The sequence below is a fragment of the Teleopsis dalmanni genome, chromosome 1 (assembly GCF_002237135.1).
Source record: "Teleopsis dalmanni isolate 2A chromosome 1, ASM223713v2, whole genome shotgun sequence".
Taxonomy (NCBI): domain Eukaryota; kingdom Metazoa; phylum Arthropoda; class Insecta; order Diptera; family Diopsidae; genus Teleopsis; species Teleopsis dalmanni.
In genome coordinates this window covers 170,275,985-170,294,240 of record NC_051846.1, presented here as the reverse complement: position 1 = coordinate 170,294,240, position 18,256 = coordinate 170,275,985, and the positions used below count along the sequence as shown (strand labels likewise).

General features: G+C 31.2%; 1 protein-coding gene across 1 annotated transcript; it reads right to left on the bottom strand.

Annotated features, from left to right (window-relative positions):
- Positions 1–16,324: 16,324 nt before the first annotated feature.
- LOC119670094 lies at positions 16,325–16,998 on the bottom strand. Its single transcript, XM_038080212.1, has 3 exons — positions 16,819–16,998; positions 16,640–16,763; positions 16,325–16,562 (listed from the first exon to the last, which is right to left on the bottom strand). The coding sequence occupies exons 1-3, from the start codon at positions 16,940–16,942 to the stop codon at positions 16,391–16,393; spliced, it is 420 nt and encodes a 139-aa protein (XP_037936140.1). The 5' UTR covers positions 16,943–16,998; the 3' UTR covers positions 16,325–16,390.
- Between the last annotated feature and the right edge of the window lie 1,258 nt (positions 16,999–18,256).

The following is an 18,256-nucleotide window of genomic DNA, read 5'->3' as shown; positions in this document are numbered from 1 at the left end:
TGCTTTTATTTATTTTTTTTCTTGACATTTGTGAAAAAAATTATTAATTATTAACTTCTTCCAAATAAAAAGAAAATAGTAAATTGCTTTTTTTTTAATGTTATTGCCACTCTTGCTTAATACAAAACTTTTTATCAAAAAGTTTAAAAAAAATGTATTTTCGTATCTTTGTGACATTTAAACCAATAAAGGATATCTAAACTCTTGGGTAAACTCAAAGTTTTGTAGAAAGCAATAATCTCTTATTGAAGCAACAAACAAAAAAAACCAGATACGTGGTATAAAATGGGATTCAAAATTAATGTGTATATAATAGAACGAATCACATCTGAAAAATCACGTATTCGAAATTATAATTAAAAATTTGCAAAAAATAATTAATTAATAAAAATTTAATTTTTGTTGCTTATTGAGTCTAATTGACTTTAATAGAACTAAGATTATTTTTAAACCAAACTTCTATGCCTTTTCATAGAATAATCATAAACTTTTGTGCAATTGTATTTTCTATAAACTCTACAAATTTTCCGCAATTGATTCGACACGCCTACCTGAAAGTCTTAATTTCTGTGTCAGGATAAGAAAAAACTCAAATATACATATTTCAGTCATACAATCCGAATGCTTTCTATAAAATATATTTATACGTATTCTATTTCTATATATCAGATAATTGTTCAGATTACAAAAAAAAGGGTTGGGTACTTGTCACCACATCACCGCATCCTTTGAGAATTATTGTGACAAACCACTTTAGTACCATAGACGTATAGCAGTTAAGAATACCATTATGCCCTTTGAAAATATGTTGTCTAATTCTGTTATAAGTGGATAGTCAGTGAATAAGTACCGAAGTCTGAGCCTGGCGAGACTAACACAGTGATACAGAATGTGTTCTACTGTTTCCTCTTCTTCGCAACAAAGTCTGCAGTTATCGTCTTTAGTAATACCTAGGTTCGATAGATGCTTTTTAACTCCGCAATGCCCAGTGAGAAACTCTGTGACAAGTCGGATGCCACTTCAGTTCAGCATAAGTAGCTTCCAGGTTCTGGTCTTTAGCTTCTTTACAGGCAATGATATTATTCTAATCAGTCTGAGCTGCTCCTTCCATCCACTCATTAATTTTAAGTTTGAGAAAGCTCTAAAAAGAAACGCTGAATGGTTGTGGCCCAATATAATACGCTTTTTTCTTTTCTCTCAAAGCTGCTGTGCCCTGGGATTTATATTAAATGAACCCTGTTCCTTTCAGCAAGGTCTTTGAGAAGGTATTCCTGCACTAGTTTTGAGGTCATTCGAAGAGAGCGTACGTTTTTCCCCTTGACGGGTTTCCCTTTATACACACTTAGACATAATTCAATTGCGTTTACTTCGAAAACTAAGTTTTATGGCTCATAATCGCAAAAATTTCCTCTTTTGGTTTAACCTCATATACTCCCGGCCCCACTTCTTCCATTGTTTTGAAGCCATCCGTGTACCACAAATGGTAGTCTCCAACGAAAAGAGATATGTTATCTAAAAGATAATACCTTTTACATGTATTTTTCTAATTGTTAATTCCGTTACCCTGAGTTTGGTCACTACACCGTAACACAATGAGCCAATATTGAAGGAGAATATCATTTCGAAGGCTATTCATTCTGTTTAAATAAAGGTGTTTGCCTGACAGTTTAGTTTGGTATGTAAGAAACTTGTTAGGAAGAAATCAAGAAATTTACTTACTTCAGAAGAGATTATGATTGAGTTTATGGCTAATTGGCAGACACTCCTTTAGGTTAGTAGTTTCCTTTCTTGCATTTTATGTTATTATAAAAATGACTTCTACATACCTCTATATTTCGTCTGAAGCGAAATTTTTAAACAATCATATCTTTAGCTGTTTTGTAAAACTAATCACGGGTATGATTAAAAATATACGGTGCTACATTAGGACATTAAATTGGTTCTTTGATTAATATTTAAGTTCTTGTGCTAAGTAGTGCTGTCATGATCTTTCATGAGTTGATCACTCAGACTGAGACTTATATTGGCACAATAACCTAATCAAACCTAACGATAGATATAATATGATCACTGATATAAAATCTCAGTGATCATCAGTAGATGTTAAGCCTCCTTTTCTTCTTTCCCGCTTTTATATTGTTTATATATCTGACAAGTCTAGTTCAAGTCTCGTTCAATTCTAGTTTACTGAAACACTAAAAGTCGGGTTCGTCTGTTAGGTATCGTCTTGAATTCAAGCCGAGTTCACCATGACATCAAACGCCGGTGAAGCTTGTCTCGAAATAAAACTTCCTCATAGCAACCTCGACTCGACTTTAAGTAAGGTTTGTCTGATTTATTGGGTGCACAAGACATTTCAAGTAGTTGGATTGCTGACAAAATATTTTAACTGATAAAGAAGATGTTAGAGTCAGTGAACGCTTGTTTTAATGTGAAACTCTAATACTCTAAAGTTGCTTCGCTATCAAAATGTATTTTTTTTTTGCAATGGCTTTTAAAACTTTAAAACTTCTAGCAACCGACGTCATTATTCAAAAACCATAACTCGAAATAAATTTTAACTTAGTTGTTTCTAAGAACCCACACATATTCCAACTATCAACTTTTCTCTCGATGCTGATGTTTATGTAGTGTTTAGCTTTTTGATTATCTAAAAATGAACTGAAACTCAACTTATATGTATATCGATTAGATATGGATGAATTTTAAGCGCAGTTGACATTTAAAAAGGCTAACACAGTGGGAAGGCAAAAAGTGGAAAACTTCAAGAATTACTGTAATATACGAGTACCATCTGTGAGAGTTCAAGCAAATATTTTACAAGATGCCAGCATATCCTTGTGCATCATGAATAAAAGATATTTGTTTTATTTTTTATTCCTTATCCATCCTCTCGTATGCACTTTTCCACAAAACTAAACTCGACAAATGCAGCTTAAGTGTGCCATATTGCACGCTTGATTGGTGTGCTTTAGTGTCACGTGCTAATGTCATTTCGCTCTTGACAGACTTCAGGATGGGAATTGTGAATGCGAGGCACAACCAAGAGAAGCAGTTAAAAAACAATTGTGAGCCAAGTTGCAAGTAACAAGTAGCATATTGAAAATTGTAACTTTTCACTCCACTTGTAAGTTGGCATTTGTGGTCTGTTATTATTCAATCCATAAGTCCTTTATGCGAATGGATACGAATTCTTAAGCTAATTACATTTCAGCAACTTGAACTTGTTTGGATGTGTGTTGGTCTCACAAAAGGAAACTGGTATGTTGTAAACTCTTTTCATCTTCTATCCTCTTTTTTATTTAACAGAATAATACTCACTCCGTATTATTTACAACTGAAACATAAGCAGTCCTAATCAATTGAGCTGTTCAACATTTTCACATCGACAAATGCAATTATCCTTCAATGATGTAAGTGACAGTTCAATGGAAGTATTAAATTTTTCTTTACAACTTTTTCTGAAGGATTTATTTTTTAATATTTTCTGAAGTCATTTGTTTTTTTTTTATTTCATTAAAAATACTTTTGTTTTTAAGGCGAAATACTTGATTGAGTAAGATTTGGTTATGACAGTGATTTTATAGATCCACTTAAGTCTAGTGTTCCATTATATTGTATAAAATTAAGGGAACTGGAAAGCGGTCTAAAACACTTTTCAAGAACATGTCTTGGAGTTAACTAAGACTCTTTAAAAAATAAATTCTTGCCAGGATCAATATACATAACATAGAATAAATCCATACGAATATACTAAATGAATGGAAAAGAACAAACTTTTAAACACATTACGATATCTCAATCTATGCGGTTGATTTAAAAATGAAGTGCGGGGTAGAAGCAAGAATCTTCGCGCCACATGTAGACATAAACAATTCTCTTAGGCTACCTAATGAGACTATGGTTTTTCAGACTGAAATTTAGCGATTATGGAAGCATGTCGAAAGATTTCAAGTCAAATCAAGAACAGATGTAGTGTTGCCATATTGATTGACAGTCAGGCCTTGAATCCTTCATCACAAAATTCAAAATAGTAAAAAAATGTAGAGAGGTAATCGACGAACTAAACCGGTTGACTGATATCATCCTTATCTGGGTCCCTGGAAATGGAAACATCGAAGAGAACGAGAATGTTGACAGGTTAGCCCGGTTTGAGGCATCCCTTAATGCGTTTCTAGCGGTACCGTTTTATGTTACCCTAGAGACCATTAAAAGAAGTACATACCTCTACTTTCTTTAGCTTGCCCATAACAAACGTAAAGCACTTAAGTTATGTGCAACTTTTCCGTTAAAATAGCCCATCAATAATAAAACTAGATCTTAAGAATTCATCAAAAGGGATCGTGTAAAGACTGTAGTTCTTTCTGGTCGTTGGTGTATAAGTACCCATAAAACTGTGGATTCCGCATAATCCTCACTGCAAAAGCTATGGAACCCTGCAGGAAAAAGAAACCATTAAACACTTTCTCTGTGAATGCTCGGCTTTGGAACCCAGAAGAAATAGGTTTAGGAAGATATTTCTTTGATGTCTTATCAGACTGTTCATCAGTAAAGACAAAACACCTAAGAATAAGTTAGCAGAACGGCAAAAAATCGGTAATTAAAGTACATGGAAAGTTATCTGTTACTGGCCTGCCACTGCAGCCAATCAACCATATATCCACACATAAAAAATAATCATTAATCTGCTATCATTTATATTTTTAACTGACAGTGAGCACCACTTAAGTAATATCTGTACAGAGTCTTCAATTAAGGTTGAAAAAAATTGTTTAAAGGCTTTTGAGTAAATGGTAGTTGTTGGCGTTCATATATGAAGACCGCATTTAAAATACGACTTATAATAATAATCGAATTAACTTAATAAGTCGGCCTAATTTAATAAGTCGATTATTATTATATATTATTAAATTTGACAATTTAATAATATGAATGACATTGCAATTACTATTTTTTCATTACGAATCGGTTTTAAGAATTTTATATTTTAAAGGCACGCTATATAATATTCGCTAATTGTATTTTTTTCATCGGTACGTAAACCTTTTCAGCTGACTATTTTGCAATGTTAAGTATTCAAATAATCTCATGGATTTTTTGAATATTGCCAAAATAGCAACCACATTTAGTTAATTAGAAATTTTAGGACCATTAACAAAAGACATATCTAAGAAATTTGATCTACCAATATATCATTGCGTACCCGTTATTGTTATCACTTCATTTTTGTTTATGTTGTTTTGTTTTTATCCATTTTATTAGTTCCTTTTGATATGAAGAATATTTCTTATAATAATAAATTTTTCTAATAATAATAAAAAGAGTATAAGAACCAAACTAGTGAGCTTACATTGTCTGTACGCCAACTTAAAGTGAATCAATCTGACAGATTTATAAACTTGGTTATATTTCTGTTGTTGTAGAGATTGTTCTTTGAACCTGGTTACGTTCTTAATTTTGAAAGATAACAGCTTTGTCAAGTAAATGAGAAATGCGGATCCAAAGAAATCTTTTGCAAGCATAAAAATGGTTACTGACACACGAGCTGACGCACACTTTCATTATCTTCTGTGAAGCGCAAAGGATGGCAAAAGACATTGTGGGGTGTACTATTTCCTAACGATCGAAGGCGTTGATTCACACCTTAAAATCAATTTTTATTGAAATATTCTTCGCACTTTTTTCCTATCTACTAAAGGATTACAAGATGATATAACCAACTTATTGGAAAAAATGTTGGTATGAAAAATGAGCCTGTCTTTGTTTATAAGATCATAAAATCATCTTCGTATTTATAACATTTAGTATAAAACACCCTGTATAATATTACCAACTAATTTGATTTTTATTTAAAAACAACTGTCTTTATTTTAAAAATTTATATTTATTTTGATGATCTAAAGCATTCATATAAAACGCATTCACAGATTGTGTGAAAAAATTAGTTACAAATAGAATTAAACAAATAAGTTATAAATTTGGATGAAAAAAAATTTTTAACATATGTTATTGACACTACTTATTACTTAATAGAACAAACAAATTGCATTTAAAATTTTTTACTTAGGCATTGCGATTCAAAAATTGTTTTTATTAAAAACTCGGAGATTTAGCTTAACAAAAAAAAAAAAAAAATAAGACAGGAATCCATTTTTATATTTTTCTATTGATTGTTAGTAGTTTTTTGTTGAATTCATATCTCGGGCACAAAGTTTAGATGAAGATAATACGTAGCAGTTTTTACTGCTACGTATTATAATGGCACAATAATGGCACAAGAACCACGACAATAACATATTTATCAGCAATGACATCACCAATGACATCATCAATGACAGCGTCACCATCAACATGATAGTCACCAGAATAATTGCAATTACGACTTTGGGTTTTCGAAATAGTGAACAAAAATGATGAACAGGATCGCTTGGTATCAGGTTATTGAAGCCTTCTAAAAATTATTACTTTTAGAAAAGACATAAGCCTTTTTAAACTGTAATATCAATATCTGAGTTTTAATATATGTTCTTATTAATATATATTAAAATATATATTAGCTTATAATCTTTTTTAATATAAAATATAATCTAAATCTACTTCTTTAAAAAATGAAAATATAAATCCTATTTTTGAATTTTTATAACAAACTTAAAAGTATTAAATCAGTCATTAGATATACGCATCGATATCTAGTGTATATGTCAGTGAATGGTAGTGAATAAAGCTCACTATACTCTAAAAAATTTTTAATTAATCAACGAGATTATAGGCAAATTATGTGTAGTTCAGTTTATTGAATTGTTAATTGTAGATTAAAGAATTAAAAGCAGTCAATGTGATGGAAATCCAAAGACTTGTCTGTTATTTTTTTTCTTGCCTTTATATCAACTGAATAATTAAATAAGATGTATCTGATGAAAAGTATCTTAAGCAGTAGTATTCCTCTTTTTAGCAGTATGAATTGGCGCATTTTCGTGATGCCGAAAATACCGAATCATTTCTTCTTTTTTTCTGGTTTTCTAATAAATTTTTGATAACTTATGTTAGACAAATTAAAGTTCAAAGAAAGAAGGGCTATAACTTTTCCTCCGGTGAAGTAAATTCACATCATGATTAATTTTGTTGATGGCTTCTGTTAGCTGGCATTAAAGATTAGATTAATAAATTCTGGGTTCCATACCATCGACTATGGTAATGTGTTTAGGCCATACTTGTAAAGCAAAACTTCATCACTTGTCACAATTCTAGTGAAGATGCTGAACACTTCGTTTTCAAATTTAAAAAAGAAACAAAATAACCAAAACGTACAGAAATATTTTTCAACTTCAATTAAAAATATCGGCAAAGAAACATTTTGCACTTATGCAAATATTTAGTTTAATTGCATTACTTATTTTATTTGAATAAAATTTAAAATTTAAAATTCCTTTATTATATGAAAGTGTGAATTAATAGAATCATATGATTTTAATGACCGAAAAAAAATGTTGCCATATGTTATTTACCTACCAATTAATTGATAGAACAAAAAAATTGCACCACCACAATTTTAGATATAAAAGAGTGAGTCGATTTTAAATTTTATTAGAAACTCAGTAGAGTTTGAAACGAGCAGAACTCAGACATAATTTAACGTAAAAATGAAATTTAAATTTAAAATTTTTTTAGTGATTATGAGTATCTTTTTGATCAATACAATGTGTTGCGTACAGGGTAATGAAAACGGACAACGGTATGGCTCCACGTTTATACGAGTAGCAGCAGTAGCACCAACAGGAACAACAATTACTTCACCCACTACAACAGAAACAACAGAAATAACAGAAACATCAGGAACATTAACAGAAACAACAGAAACATCAGGAACATCAACAGAAACAACAGAAACAGCAACAGGAACAGCAACAACAACAGGAACATCAGGACCAACTCCACCACTAACCACAACAACACTTCCACCTATAACAACCACCACCAGAAGAATATGCATAACACTACCATGCATACCACCATTACTATGTCTACCACCAATATGTCTACCACCTATAATAAAAGGCACTACAAGGACAACATGAAAGACCAAGGTTTTGAGTATCAAGAATGTTGTCAAAGAATGAATATAGAACGACCTGATCCACTTAATTTTTAAATAATCTTCAAAACTATATAAAAGCTAAATTATTTTTAAAAGCACATAAATTAAAACCTAACATTTCGTTTTTGCACTAATGGGTGCTTCTTGTGAAACTCACCTATAGTGACAATGTGATGTCCACAATAGAACTACTATTTGAGAGATTTGAAGGAAGAGGTAGTTCAACCTAAATAATTTTCTAAAATTGTTTATTATCAAATAATTTTTTTATTAGTAAATGAATCATTTTAATAATAAGTCACATTATTTTAATCCTCAAAATTAAGTTGTCATTCTATTTTCTCAATCACTAACTTCCACAAGATTACTGAGTTGGAAATTTCCAGTTAAAATATTTTATTTAACAGGCGAATAACGACAGCATAACGTTATTAGTGGAGAAACATGGTTCGATTTAAGATCAAATTGTTATTATTACGTTTCGAGAATTTGTACTACGATCTAGAGATCAATTGTGGTCTCTTCATGGGCTTAGAGCATCTCTCCAAGTCTGACTTCTTCTATAAATTATAGTATTGAACTTGCAATACAGACTTTCATTTTGTTATCCGATATGAGCGGTTTGTCTAAGTAGTACTTTTGTGTATTCATTAGTACCAGACAAATTCCTAGCACGAGTATTGAGGTACCAGAATAACTTTACAGTTTTTAAGGAGAAAATTAAGCGTACAGTGTTCTGTTCAATTTCGTGTAAGAAATCTTAAATTATTTTTTCTTAAATGTTTTTAGGTTGAACATCCGTATTTTCTACACCATTACTCCGTGTTTGGAACTAATGTGGATCCCATCGCCGGAACCATATCAGATTGTTATATATTGTCATATACATATTGTCATATGTCATGTCATATAATGAATCATTCGTCTTGATGTCACTTGATAAGAATTGAGAGTCTTTATGGCTGTCTGGCTATTAGTTAGTGTCTATTCTATAGTTCTATGATAGTTAGGTTTATGATTAAAGTATACACACCTGCTTGTCGAATTAATTTCAGCTTAAAAGTTAGTCATATTTTTACATAGTCCTTTAGAATTTTTAACACCGACCTATTTTTAACACCTGTTCTTTTTTCAGAGAGATTGCCGTCGGTAAACCAAGCTAGCATATTCTCGTTTATTTTACAGGTTTAAAATATGTAATTTCAATTATTTTTATTACTGAGTTTAGTTTTGCATAGTCTTATGAAACTTAAGTTTGAGTGTATGGTGTCGCGTGACAGCAAACTTTTAAGAATTTGTTTTGCAAGAATATTAAATTGTTTGCGATTAAGCCCGAACCCGAACGAGTTCTTTATATATTGTAGGACGTTAGGGCAGCGCACCATCCATCAAGTGACCACACTGAAGTGAAGGATTAGCTGAATTAGACAACGCAACGATTTGTGTCCTTTTTCGTCCTTCGATTCTCGGATGTCTTTATTGAGTCAAAGCTTAAGTGGCTTCCGTTCACATAATTATATCTCATTCACTCCAAGCAGCTCATTTAGCTTGAAGTTGGCTGTCAAGTCATCACCAACTCGATGGTGTCCCAAGACAAACATCCTCCTGCTTGCCAGTGGTGGAAATTGGCATAATATATATAGTAATATATCTCCTTTTCTTCTAGACAGTGTCTGGAAGTATCTTCCTCAACAAGAGGAAGACTTGTGAGATGATACTTAAAGTTGTCATGACCAGTAATCAATGAAGTCAGCCAAATTCAACTTTTATCACTTCACTGAATATCGGTTTTGACATCATAAGTGTAGCCTGTCAATAAGTGCTCATCTTTCTCCACTTGTTAAGTTGAAATTAAGCTATTCACTTATCGATATAAGCTGCAGTCATTTTGTAGCGCAATGGATTTCTGGGCTCTAGGTCGCAGAAATTAAGATTTGATCCTTGCTTTGCAAGTTGATATGCTTTTAACCCTCGGTTAACCATTATTTCACTCAATATTTTTTAATTTTAATATTGTTTAAATTCGGTTACATTTGTGATGTCCTTTATTGTTCAATATGAATAAGAAACCATTTATTAAGTTCTATTTAAATAGAATATTACACAACAATTGAATTGTATGAGATTAAGTGAAGCAGGTTAAAACAATGGTATTCTTTTCTTTAATATAAGAATAAACTTGCTCCAAAAGCAAAATATTTTTATTTTTTCTTCTCAATATATAAATATTATGTGTTTTGGCAAAGTCATTCAAATATGTATTTTAACAATAAAAAAAAAATACAAAGCCATTCATGTCGATTTATTAAATATTTATTTAATTCATATTGTATATATTTTTGTAATTTGTAATAACATAAAAATGACAAAAGCATATCCCATTGAATTATCCTGAAAAATCCTACACAACATTAGCAGAAGCTGCATCGGCATTAGCAGCGGCAGGAGCAGCGGCAGGAGCAGAAAAGGAAGCTTAAGTACACAATATAAATTTAAATGTACATAATTTGGTTTCACAAGTACGTAAAATGAAGATGACAAAAGGATTTATTTTGAGTGCTGCTCGGATTTATGGAGATTTAATAAATACAGCAATATGCCATGCCCCAAAGCAAACAAATCCAGAACCGAAACTAAGCCAGTATAATTATTATTCAAATAACCGAAAATATTGCGCATAACGAATATTTATTAAAATCTTATTCTTATCATCCGTATTCAATAAAATGATAGTAAGAAGAAAAAGTCAGGTTTAATCTGGTCAAAGGTTGTGCAGTTTCCATTAGTTAATCGTGAATAATTAATTTTATGAGAGTAAGTTTTATTTGTTCTTATACGAGTGTAGCCCTTAAGGGTTATCTGTAAAATTAAATGTGAGTAGTGAATATTAAGCTTATTCACTAGGTTACTTTTAATACATGATAATGAGAAGTTGTAGTTAGGTATTCACTAAATTTAATAATTTAATTGCACAATACAGTATGAGGTTGTATAAAGATAAACTCAATTTCTAAAGATACCTAATAAAGAATACCTAATCAATAATATAAGAAGGTTTACTTACATTAATAAATTGGATATCATAATCCTTAAGTTAGGTTATATAAATAAATTGTTAATATATTGTGTATATATATTATATATATTATGTTGCAGCTATATGAGCCAGTGCATTTGAGCACTTTCACTCTTTTTTAACTCGAGGTATTTTCAAAACCCCTCTTTACGCCTTGACTGGATTATCGTTTATCACTTTATCAGACTAAGCAATAATTGACCTCAGATCTGCATACCTACTCGAGGAGCCTGTAACCATTCTGAGATTTGATAACGCGGTGTTGGTAAGTGCGTCAGTTTTCGCAAATAATTTCAGGGCTCTATCCTTTATGTTTAGGTTTTAAGGAATTCCTTAAATTTTTGGATTTTGGGAAAATTTAAAAAAAAAGCTTTGAAGACTTTATAAATTGGGATCGAATTTTCGTTTAATAAACTTTCAATTTTTAGTTCCTTCTCCGCTCACATTCTGCGAAGATGTTCATAAATGATAAGCAAAATCTTTATATTTAAACAATCCAACAATCTACAATCTAATTTGTTAACATTTATACTATGTTCAAAATTCAATTTTGAGGTTAGAACGAAATTATAGAAAATTAAGGGAAATTTCAAATGCAACTATGCGTAAGATAAATTTAAAACAAAAGATAAAGTTGAGATAACGAAAAAGTGATACTTTTTTAAATAAATGTAAATGACATTTGACTTTAATAAAACTGGGAAATATTTTGAATGTAATGAATATTTTTAAATTTGAATATAGAGTAAAAACTGTAACTTTTGTTAACTTAAAATAGAGTGAAAAATAATAATTCACATACCTGAAATCCATTAAAGTTAATTAAACTACTGCTTGTCATCCTTTAGAATTATAACAATCAACTTTAAAATTTCTTTTAAAATTAATTTTTAACATTCGATTTGTAAACAAAAAACATATGATTTCCTTGATTTGGGACAGTAGGAACACTTTCGAAATTAACTTAATTTCATTTTTACGAAATTAAGAAAATTTGGATGTCAGGACATAGTATTGATATTGATATTCAGATATCTGAGTTGGTGAATCAGCGCCTTTACTCTATTTTATCTGTGGACAGTTTTAAGTCACACTAAGAATAACTAAATACGGGGCTTTATAATATGATGGATCTGATGTCTTTGTATCTGCCTGTGTTTATCAAATTTCGATATATTTTTAGGATGCTGAGAGTTGGATTATTGTGACTATCAATTATATTGAACAGTTTCAGAGCACGATCTTTAATGTATTTTTCGACTGAACCAACTCTCAGATCTCTGTGGATATCCGCTTCTCTTACGTACCATGGGGCGTTAATCAGTTTTCTTAAGGCAATATTTTGCCCTCTTTGAAGAATTTTTAAAGCTGAGTTTGGCGCTTGGCAAAACGCAATACTGCCATAAAGTAGTCCAGGTTTAATAAACTGCTTAAATATGCTAACTCTATTCTTTATGTTGAGTTTTTTGCTGCTGATGAGCGGGTGAAGGGAGTGTAATATTCTACACTGTCATACATAATTCATACATTATACAAACTAATTTATTCTATACAAGAACCAATTCCTATTGCGCAAACCAATTATGCATTTTAAAGATAATGAAGCATAGTTTTCGGATGAAAAAAAAATAAAATCGTTATTTAAACGAGATTTTATACTAATTTTAAATATTTTTATATAATAAAGCCAGTTTTAAATAAGTAGTTTAGGGATTTAAACTTGATAGCTGTTTTATAGTGTGAACTTAGTATTATAAAATAATATATTAGTATTATACTAATACTAATATATTAATACTAATATACTAAAATATTATTCTATAATCAACTTAGGAACATTTTAAATTTATTATTGATGGTTGTAAATAATTTTAAAGACCTATTCATTTCATTATTTAATAACTAGAATTTAAATCGCTTAACACCTCTTTCATTTCCACATTATAAACTCAACATAAACTAAACAAACTATACAATAAACATATAAAATCATTGAAATTAAAATAATTATGTAGCATTTCCACTTGAATTTTATATTCCTTTGAAGCATTTATTTTGGACAGCAATTCATGAAACTAATTATTTTTTAAAGCCAACTTAAAAGCTAATGAAAGCATTTCAACGAATTAAAACAATATTTACTTCAACCTTATTTTAATTATTAATTTCGAATTAATTACGCTGAAAATGGCGTGAATGAGTTCTTAAATATTTAATAAATGGTTTTTGTTAAATTTTACATAAAATTCGAGGAAATCCGAGAAAATGTTCAAAATGAAAAGAGCAGTTAAAGCAAAGGCAAAGAACTGATATTCACATTTTATCTTAAAAATAATTTCACCTTTTTATGAGGTCTTCTTTTTTAAGGACAAACTGGTTAAGGACAAAAGGATTTGGTATACCAAACTTAGTACGATTGAATTAAATTTATTTATATAAAAAAATATGTAAAATAAAAATGAAGTGGCATAAGTTAGTTTTTAATTTAAATAAGAATAAAATTTGAATTAAATTCTTTAATAAAATTAAAATTAATAACAAAAGAAATAAAATACTTATAATTATTATTATTATTAAATGATAGGCTATAAATGCACCTCGATCTAAAAGATGTATTGTGCGCCTAAAAGCCCAACTAAGACAATTCTAGACTATTTATAAATCTTGTAACTGCTGTGGGCTTAATTTTACCTATTTAATTTGGTACTAAGATCCCGCTTCTTTGATAGTCGAGTCTACGTCATGCCGCCGCTGGGCAGTTGCATAGAATATATTTCGATGTTTCCTTTTCCTCATGACAGAGTCGACAGGAGTCACTTTCTACCGCACCTATAAACTTCATGTGATAATTAAGTCTACAGTGTCCTGTAAGAAGTTTAGTATAGATTTTAATGTCGTTTCTGCTAAGGCGAAAGATAGCATCAACTTTGATGTGTTCAGGATCAATGAATCTTCTTGACTGCCGCATGTCTGTTTGGGGTCTCTAGTGTTCAAGTGGATTTTGTTTTTCCCGTTCACATAATAAGTTATATGTGAAGCTATTTGTTACCCCCCAGGAAGGCTCTGGACTAATGAAAGGAGTACATGCACCTTTCTTTGCTAGGGAGTCTGCTATTTCATTGCCCTCATCCTCTTTGTGTCCCGGTACCCATATAAGAGTAACATAGTTTCTTAATGCTAGGGTATTGAGAAGTTGAAAGCATTTCCAGACCATGAAATGAGGATTGAGAATTTTGGTAAAGATTTTAGAGTTTCTTGGCTGTCTGAAAGAATGCATATTTTGGTACCTCGGGTGCCCCGACGTAGGCATTCTCTCGCACATAACTTTAAGGCATGCCCTTAGAGTTATGTGCCTGAAAAATGGAAGCAGTTTTTCCCATTGTGATTGCTTTGCGGAGTTTCGGTCCCATAATTCTTGCTCCTGCACTGCCATCTTCCATTTTGAACTAATCAGTATACCATAATTGAGAGCCCTGTTTTAAGATAATTTGATTGACCGGTCTCTGATGACCACTTCAAATTCCCTGGAAAAGGCTAATTTACTATTCATCTTATCAAAGACCTTCAGGCACGGAGAATTCCAGACTTTATCTAGAATCTTTGCGTGTCCTGACAGACTGCTCTTTTTAATATTACATAGATAAAAATGCTTATAGTACTTTTTATTGAGGTTTCCGACAAAGTAACAGTCGTGTGACTATTTTTATTTCAATGTTGGAAGCAACAATATCTAACAAATTGGTACAGATTTAATTCTTCTAGTGCATGTATTAGGTATTAGGTAGAGCCATACTAAAATACCTGAAATCAGAAAAATATTTCAATCAGATATGTCAAATGTAAAAGATATACTCGTAAGTATCTCTCACCATCAGCAAAACTGTTGTTATTTAAATATGTAATAATGGAGCATATGCTAGGAATGCTCCATCACCGGGAAAGCGCCTTCTGGTTGCCGTTTGACTAGGTGATATAACCTTTCGTTTTAATAATACTTGACTTTATGATATAAAACTTTTTACTTACATATTAGAAATATTAAAAGTGTTGAAAAACATTTCTTTACCCTCATTAATGTTTTCTCTATACCAACTTCAACATCATTATTCATAGATAACAAAACTAATATAAATATTCGAAAATATTAAAAGAATTACATTTTTAAATAGTTTCGAGTAAAGTCTATATAAGATAGCTATGGAGAGACTTGTTAATATTGTTATGATATCTATTTTAGTAGAGTTCTACCTCACTTCACTTTCAATAAGTAACCGAATTTGAAACTAAAGTTAGGTCATAAAAATGTATATAGAAATGGCAAATTGATATAGCATGTTTCAGGTATTATTATTATCTGATATATCTATTTGGTGCTAATTAGTATTTTTCCATCAATATTTATAATGGTTTTGGTATTTATTTTACCCCACTTTTAGCCTACAAAATGATTAGAAATAGATGTTATATATGGGGAATATATCACACGTTCTAATAATTTTTCTCCCTTCTTATTCATACATTTTCTTTTTTTATTTTGTGCTCTATTTTAGCAGTTTTCATATTTCTTTTAATTACCTCAATTGATTACTCCATAACATATACTACATAACATATACACCACAGAAGTTCTACAACGATGGAATTATAAAACCACTCGAATAATGGCAAAAGGTCATAAATAATAATGACTTCTATAAGCATTACTAAAATTATGTTTTAAAACAAATAAGTTTTGATAGAATTAGTTGGCTCTCTCTTCAAATTATTGGTTCTCTTCAAGTTCGAGCATATTGGAAGTGCTCAAACATTATAATGCTAACACATTTTGAAGACCTAATATAAGGGGCTTCATTTATTTACTTATATATATTAACTTTTGTATGTCATTTATATTTACTTATTCGTAAAGTAAATAGACATATGGGATTGGGTAAGGAAGTCGGTAGTAAGCTTGCCATATCGTAATATCTTTTTGGAAAATACGCGGAACGGGTTTAAGTCATTCTTTGTACCACTTGCTGTGGAAGCCTCTTACTTGAGGCATAATATCTATGAACTATGTTTTAATGAAAGCAAGTTCGTAATGGAAATGTCACTTTATTTTAATTATTTTGTCAACTATTAACAATCTTATTTTTATTATTTTGCAGTTATTTATGAAAGTTTAATTTATTTTTACTTATCTTATAGAAAATGCATATTGAATTCAATTATCAAAGTTAGTTTTGTTTCTTGAACATTTCTAAAATATCATTTTGATATATCAAAGCAGCCTTACGATCTGCTGAGTTTTTACAAACGGCTTTCTTGGCACAGCATTCGGAGTAGGGTGCATTAATATTAATATAATCCCCCCATTCGCAGTTAGTAGGAGGAGCAACAGCGCCACATCTGCAATCAATAGTCATTAATTTCAATCAATCATCGTTCATAAAATATATATAAATATAGGCATAAGATTTGTTTACCCATAGATGTCTGCAGAACCATTTTTATCTCTACATGCTATGACGGAGCATGTGTTTGATATTTTTGCTCTTTGTCCTGGTGATAAAATCAATCTTTCGTTATAATAGCATTTGCCTGGATGTGCTGTTAATATCAAAACTTTAAATATTTTCAAAAATAATTAAAAATTATTTATTACCTTTATGAGAATAGACTCCAGTCGCTGTCCAACCTGCCACATAGTTACTCACCGACAATAAAACTAAGAAAAAAATTATAAAATATTTTAATTTCTTCAGTGGGTTATCCGCAGCGAATGTCATATTCGATTCTTATCAGTTGTTTGTCTGTCAAGCACGAAATATTAAATGATTAAAAATTTATTTTATATTTTGTTTATACCGAAAAATTAAAACGTTTGTGGGCGATATTTATGGGAATATTTGTTAAAAATAATATTATTATTAATTGAGGTTTGTAGTGCTTCCACTGGATTTGAAGTCACTTTAGTTCAATTCAGTGCGATATGTAACTGATCTTTAGCTTACAATTAAAAAAAATATTAGAGTAATAAATAAATATGGTAATTTAAAGTTTTATTTCACCCTACTTTTAATTTAATTTAGGCAATTAAATTTATATAAAAGATCTTTCACATAAAGAATATATCCCAAAAATTATTTCATTCGTAGGTTTCGGTAAAATGATTACCAAAATCATCGCTATTGCATAGAGAAGTCTTATTGTGAAGAAGTTGTAGCGAAACCTTCAAGCAAATTCGTTTGAATGTCTCGTTTGAAAAATCAACATGAGCGCATGTACCACTGCACAGGTAGATCAGTCTACAACAAGCACCCCACTGTGGCAGTAAGATTTGATCCATAAACTCCACCAATTCGACTTCCCTCCAACAATCTGTAGTATTGTCCACCAATTCCTTTCTAATAGGTCTTTTCAAGTTCGAGTCAGTTCCTCCTTGTCCCGTGACTTACTTATAGACGCCGGCATCCCTGGCTCATTTCTCGGCCTCTTTCTATTCAACCTGTTTACAGCAGATATCCCTCTCTCTTAGACCTCCGCCAAGCAAATTTGCTTCGCTGACGATAGCGTGGTCTTCATGCGGTCTCTTAAACCCTTCAGTAACCCTATCCAAAGAGCTGAATGCCCACTTTAGAATCCTTCTTGACTATTACACCAGGAGGAAGATTAAGTTCAACCCCGGCAAAATCTCGGCTATAGCTCTTCACGGCCTCAAAAGAGATCGTACCGGTGGTTTTGATGTATCCGTCATCAAGCTTAAGTTGGACAGTACCCCCACTTGGCTTATTATCAAGCTAAAATACCTTGGTGTTATGTTATCCTTCCTGCTCAAATTCATTCCTCCTTCATTCCTCCAGGCTCAGTTCTCGGCTCACTCCTATTCAACCTGTTTACAGCAGACATTCCTCTCCCTCAGACCTCCGTCAAGCAAATTTGCTTCGCTTACGATTGCATCGTCTTCATGCGGTCGTTTAACCCCTCCAGTATCCCAAATGAGCTGAATGCCCACTTTAGGATCCTTCTTGTCTATTACACCAGGTGGAAGATTAAGCTCAACCCCGGCAAGGTCTCGGCTATAGCTCTTCAAGGCTTCAAAA